The sequence below is a fragment of the Teleopsis dalmanni genome, chromosome 1 (assembly GCF_002237135.1).
Source record: "Teleopsis dalmanni isolate 2A chromosome 1, ASM223713v2, whole genome shotgun sequence".
Classification (NCBI taxonomy): domain Eukaryota; kingdom Metazoa; phylum Arthropoda; class Insecta; order Diptera; family Diopsidae; genus Teleopsis; species Teleopsis dalmanni.
This window is the reverse complement of record NC_051846.1, coordinates 69,816,054-69,822,444: the sequence shown is the minus strand read 5'-3', so window position 1 is coordinate 69,822,444 and position 6,391 is coordinate 69,816,054. Positions and strand designations below refer to the sequence as shown.

Below are 6,391 nucleotides of genomic sequence, written 5' to 3'. Positions count from 1 at the left end.
TTTATAATAAAAATAAACACATTAAAAAATAAAATATAATTTTTTAAAAATATTAATATATGAACCCGAATATTAATTTGCATGTATAATACATTTAGTTTATTTATTACATCAGTTATTGTCAAATAAAAGGCTTGAGTATTCGTTTGATACTGATTTATTTCTTAAAATACTACGGTTTATATACACAATTTTTGTCTTAGAAATTAAGGGTGAAATAATCTTACTCAGCATGTGTTCAATGTTATCATTAACAATATTGCATTTGTTTTTAGTGGACTGTATTTTCTGGTTCTTACAATTTACATTAGTGATAAAAAAAGATTTTAGTGCTACACATGCTCATATGCTATTTTGGTATTATTTGTTTAGAATTAATTAAATCTATCTATATTTATCTTTACAATCCCATGCAGAGACGCCTTGATGGCATTTGTTACAATAATGATAAATATAAATTTGGTATTTAAGTTTTATGTAAGCAATGTGGAGAACCTATTATTTACTTAGGTTCAATTATCAATATGATTACAGTTGTTGGATTGCTTATTTTTACTTTTGTTGTTCTGGAAAAGTATTTTATGATTTTATTTCTCTTTATTCAAATAACAGATAAAGCATGTTCATTATTGAACATTCTGCCAGAACTTTTAAATGCAGAGTCATGTAAAGATCGAATTAAATAAAATATAATTTTAACAGATAATATAAAATAATAAGATTATATAATTAACATTATGGTATATAAATTAAAACAATGTTCATTCTTGAACATTCTGCCATCTCATTTAAAACGCAGAGTCGTGGATTCTGCACAATAATTATTTCAATATATAATAAAATATAATCTGACATAGTTACAAAAGGTTGAATTAAATATAATTTTTTTTTAAAAATAATATAATAGGATTGTATTAACATTATGCATGAAAGAATATTTTTAAATTTCGTACAATTTTTCATAACTTATAATCTATGTTCACTCCTGAACATTCTGCCGGCGGGTAGAAATTGCAATAGCTAGTAGTTGTCTTCTTCTTATTGTTGCTCGAACTAGGTAGATTATTATTGCTATTATCACTATTGTAGTTAACCCAAGTGCTGCGTGCCCAGATACGTGATGAAAATGCAAATCTTTTAGTTTCACTGCGTTACTCTTTATATCGTTTAGTTGCATATTTATTTGATTAATTTCTTCTTTGTTATTTATTTTCCAATGGTGCCAGGGTTTTATATTACTATTATTTATTATAATTGCATCTTTAGTAACTGGCTTGATTACTTCTACTATCGTGGAGCTTTGCAGATTACTAGAGGATGTTAATGTTGTTTCTCTTATACGTGCCATACATCCTTCTGTTAGTGATAGAATGCCTTGACCTGATAGAGTTATTATTTCTTCCATTGAATTTGAGCATCTAATGTGGGCAGATTCTTGTCTAAAAGTTTTGAATATCCAACTATTCTGTCGGTATAATTTGACCCAAATGGAAGAATTATTTACTTCTTCGTAGTGACAATTATCTTGATTAGTTGGTTTTAGTGGTGATATTTCACAAGAATTATCGTTTGCATCCTTCCACGGAAAATTACCTTCACAAGTAAATTGTTGTTCTTCTATCTTATTGCGTTGACTCCATGTCAGAGGATCCATCAATTGATATGCATTTATTTCGAGATTATATAGTAAAAATGATGACATAACTTTCGGAATTATATATTTTACACCTTGATTGATTGATATAGGTATTATTTTATATATCGTAGATGATTGCTTGCTGAACAGTGGAATTTTTGCGTTAATTACTAATTTGTTTCCAATAAATAGCCCTTTTGCTTTTAATAACTTGTATATGGGTTCTAACTCCGTTCCAGTTTTTTACCAGGTAGCATTTGATTTTCGGGAATTATATCTCTTATTTTTATTATTTCGCGATGTAACTGTGATGGTTTTATAAGTGCTGGATTTAATTTTCCATGGTTAACGTCCATTAAGAGTTCCATTACTTCAGATTGAATTTGAGAACATTCTTCTATCATATCTGATAACTGTCTTGTTACCATAAAAAAATTTATTGATTCCTTATAAACAAGATAAGTTTCATTCAAAGCAGTGTTTATGGATTCAACTCTTTCATGAATTTCATTGTATTGTTGCTGAATTTCTTCAGATGTGCGTTTTAATATATTTACTGTTGTTTCTACTACCGACGTTTGTCTTTCAGTCATCTTTTTTAAATTATGTTGATTTTCTAGAAGATTATTCATATCTTCTTCTAAAGCTTTTCGGTCATCTTCATCCATCATTCCGAATAGGAGGTGATAAAATGAACCAATGAATGCCAACGGCGCTCTTTTTCTCTTCTCTCGTACAGACCATATAAATAACTTATTACCATCGTTTATATCTGATAATTTTCTCAGCATTGTATTTAATATATTCTTACATTGGTCAGCAAAATTTAGTAATTTGGGACATATATTATTAGCTTTGCTAAGAATATCCTCTGCGTTTTTAGCCATATCAAAGTATGGTTGCATATCATAATATATTATTAGATTCCAAGCTGATGTTTCTGAAGTGACTTCTCCAATCATGTCCAAATATAACGTTGTTTTATTATTTAGTTCTTGTACTGACGCAACTGATGATTTTACCACTGCTTTTACTTTTGGTAAAACACATAACATTAAAAAATACAAGGTGGTCCATGCTAGCTTTGTGGTTCTTAATTTTACGTTTGATTTTATGTTTAAGTTGCAATAAACTTCGTCTGTTTTCGCCTGGTTCTTATCATAGATTGTGTCAGAATCCATCAAGGAGCAAAGTTTGTGAATTGGTCTTTTTAATTTTCCATTTTTAGTTTTAAGCTCTACTACTCGTACTTTTCCATCCTTACCTTTAAATACTTCTGTAATTTTTCCTAATGGCCATCTAGTAGGCGCGGTATTTTCATCTTTAATAATTACTACTTGCCCCTCTGCTAAGTTCGGTTTTTCTCTAAACCATTTGTTTCGTTTTTGTAGAGACGTGACATATTCATTTTTCCATTTTTTCCAAAAATCTGTTTTAATTTTTTGTACAAGTTTCCAACGGTTTATTAAACTTATATTATTTTTGACTTCAGTTTCTGGTTCGTCTAATATTGGACGACCTATTAAGAAATGTCCAGGTGTAAGAACATCAATACTGTCTATATCGCTACTTGTATAGCAAAGTGGTCGTGAATTGAGTACTGCTTCAATTTGATTTAGAAGTGTAGTCATCTCTTCAAATGTTAGTTTTGTTTCACCTATTACGCGCTTCAAATGATATTTCACGGATTTTACAGCAGCTTCCCATATACCGCCAAAATGCGGACTTGCCGGAGGAATAAAATGCCATTCAATTTTTTCTGCTGCAAGAATTGGTACCATCGATGTATTATTTTTGATCGCATTTCCAAACTCTTTATCTAATTTTTTTAATGCGCCAATAAAATTAGTGCCATTATCTGAATATAAATGTGCACTCTTCCCACGCTTTGAAAAGAACCTTTTTAATGCAGCTATAAATGCTTCTGATGATAAGTCGCTTACTGCCTCTAAATGAATTGTTTTTGTGCACATGCATACAAATACTGCGATGTAACCTTTGAATGATTTTTGACCGCGACCTTTAGAATACCTCATGTATATGGGTCCTGCGTAATCAATACCTGTGTGTTCGAATGGATGGGATATATTTATTCTGTAACTAGGTATATATCCCATTATTTGTTTAGCAAAATTTTGATTGAATCGAATGCATCTTATACACTTGTGGCATATCTTTTTTATAGTTTTCCTCATTCCTAATATCCAAAATCGTCGTTTTATATGTGTTTCCATCGATGATTGCCCACCATGTAGTGTTGATTGATGTGCTTGATATATTACTAATTCTGAATATCGATCTTTAGCTAGAATCACTGGATGTATTTGATTATATGTAATGTTCGCGTTTTGTAGTCCTCCTCCTACTCTTAATATTCCATTTTTATCTATAAATGGTCGTAATTGAATTAGTTTGCTATTCATATTTATTTCCTTCCCTTGTTTAATGCTTGATATTTCTGAAGAAAAATGTGTAAGTTGGTGCTGACGAATTATTTTATTTCTTGCTTTATCTAGTTCTTCCTTTGATAAATGATTTGAATTTTTTGATTTATTTTTCAAACAGTTAATAAATCGTAAAACATATGCCATGGTTCTTTCTAGTTTTGATAATTTTGATATTTTTTCTATCAAATCGCTCAAAAAATTATTATTTGAAATTAAAGTCGTGATAACTGTTGACATTCCATTTAATTTTTCATCATTTGGCCATTCTTCCTTTGGTTTTACTAACCATGCAGGCTCATGCCACCATAGCATGTAATCTTTTAATTTGTTTGCACAGATGCCTCTAGATGCTACATCAGCTGGATTATCTTTTGATCTTATATGACGCCATTCAGTTTCTGGAATTAAATTTTTAATTTCTGTTGCACGAGTTCTTACAAACTTCTCTTTGTTTTTGTCACTCCAACAATAAGTTTTTGGATTCGTATTTAAAATTTTAATTATTTTACTCATTAGTTTTGCTAATAAATGAGCTCCACATAGTTCTAGCTTGGGAATAGTCTTCTTGTTTTTTATTGGTGCTACTTTGCTCTTTGCAGTCAATAGGTTTATATGTAAACCGATTTTGATGTATATTACCGCTGCATAAGCGGCTTCAGATGCATCCGAGAATCCATGTAACTCCCAATTATCTGAACTCGAGACTCCCATCCATCTTGGAATTCGAATTTGCTCCACTGTTTGTATATTTTTATTATATTCTTCGAATTCATTATGAATTTGCTCATTTAAGTTTTCATCCCAATCATATTTTAATTGCCAAAGTTTTTGAATAAATAATTTTGCGATAATTGTTATTGGTGTTAACCAACCTAATGGGTCAAAAATTTTTGCGTATATTGACAATACCATTCTTTTAGTTATTTTCTCATTTGATAATATATTTATTGTGAATTGGAATTCATCCTTTTTTGGATTCCATTTCAATCCTAGTGTTTTTATTGAATTATCTTCCTCTATGCACAGTATTTTATTTTCGGCATCAATGGGAAGATTTTTCAAGATTGATTGATTATTGGACATCCATTTCCGCAATTTAAATCCAGCGCTGCTTAAACATTTGAAAATTGTATTGATTTTATTTCTACAATCTAATTTTGTATCAGCGCCAGTCAATAAGTCATCCATATAAAAATCATCTTTAATTGTATTTTTAATAAGAATGTCTCCATTATAGTCTTCAGCAATTTGTTGTAATGTGCGAACTGCTAAAAATGGGGCCGAAGCAGTTCCATAAGTAACTGTGGTTAATTTAAAATCCGCAATTCTGTCTGTTGGATTTTCTCTCCAAAGTATGCGTTGATAATCTTGATGCTCTTCTGCAATTTTTATTTGTCTATACATTTTTTCCACATCTGCTGTCACCACAAATTTCCATAACCTCCATTTTATTATTATGTCAAATATGTCTTCATTTGTCCATTATGTGAAGACTATTTCCATTTGTTGTTTTAGCGGACGCATCAAAAACTACACGTAGTTTCGTTGTTGAACTTGCTTCTCTGATTACAGCCTGATGAGGCATATAGTACAACCCTTCATTTTCATTTTCTGCTTTGACCATATGACCTAAACGTTCGTATTCTCGCATAAACTCTATGTATTCTGACTTAATTTCTTTCTTCATTTTCTTCTCTAGGTTGATTAGTCTTGCTACTGCTTGTTTTCTAGAATTCCCTAAAGACACTTCTTCTTTAAATGGGATTTGCACCATGTATCTACCGTCTGTATCTCTTGTTGTAGTTGTTTTATATAGTTCTTGACATTTTTCATCTTCTTGTAAGTTTGTGTTGTTTTCATCGTCTATTTCCCAAAATCGCTCTAAATTTAAAGCTGATATTGCTTGATTTTTTATTGTATTTGTTGGTAATTGACCAGATATTATCCACCCAAATATAGTTTCTTGTCCGACTACATCGTTATATTTTTTAATACCTTCTTTTATTATTTTTGGATAAAGATCGCTTCCTATTATTAAATCAATACGATCGCTTTTATTAAATTCAGGATCCGCCAACTTATAAGTATCCCAAACAGCGTCTTCAACTTCTATTGGTTCTTCTGGCAATAATTTTATTAGATGGGATATCACCAAAAATTCTCCTTTAACTTTATTTTTATTATTGAATCTCGATGATATTTCCATAAATACTTTTGAATTCGATGTAGCCATGTTTACATTAGATAGTCCTGATAGTTTGGTTTTATATCTAATTTTCTTTAACAATAATGAATGAGCTAATTTTTC

At 30.2% G+C, this 6,391-nt stretch overlaps 1 protein-coding gene across 1 annotated transcript; it reads right to left on the bottom strand.

Moving 5' to 3' along the window:
- Positions 1 to 1,860: 1,860 nt before the first annotated feature.
- Positions 1,861 to 5,487, bottom strand: LOC119684080. The gene is made up of 4 exons (XM_038098033.1): positions 4,956 to 5,487; positions 4,312 to 4,820; positions 2,901 to 4,158; positions 1,861 to 2,408 (listed from the first exon to the last, which is right to left on the bottom strand). The coding sequence occupies exons 1-4, from the start codon at positions 5,485 to 5,487 to the stop codon at positions 1,861 to 1,863; spliced, it is 2,847 nt and encodes a 948-aa protein (XP_037953961.1).
- Positions 5,488 to 6,391: the final 904 nt, after the last annotated feature.

Coding starts and splice junctions, on each gene's coding strand:
- LOC119684080 (XM_038098033.1), bottom strand. CDS start 5,487: ATGTATAGACAAATAAAAATTGCAGAAGAGCATCAAGATTATCAACGC. Junction 4,821..4,955: donor AAAAATTTTTGACCCATTAG/GTTGGTTAACAC, acceptor ATATACAAACAG/TGGAGCAAATTCGAATTCCA. Junction 4,159..4,311: donor AATTAAATGGAATGTCAACA/GTTATCACGACT, acceptor CATTTATCAAAG/GAAGAACTAGATAAAGCAAG.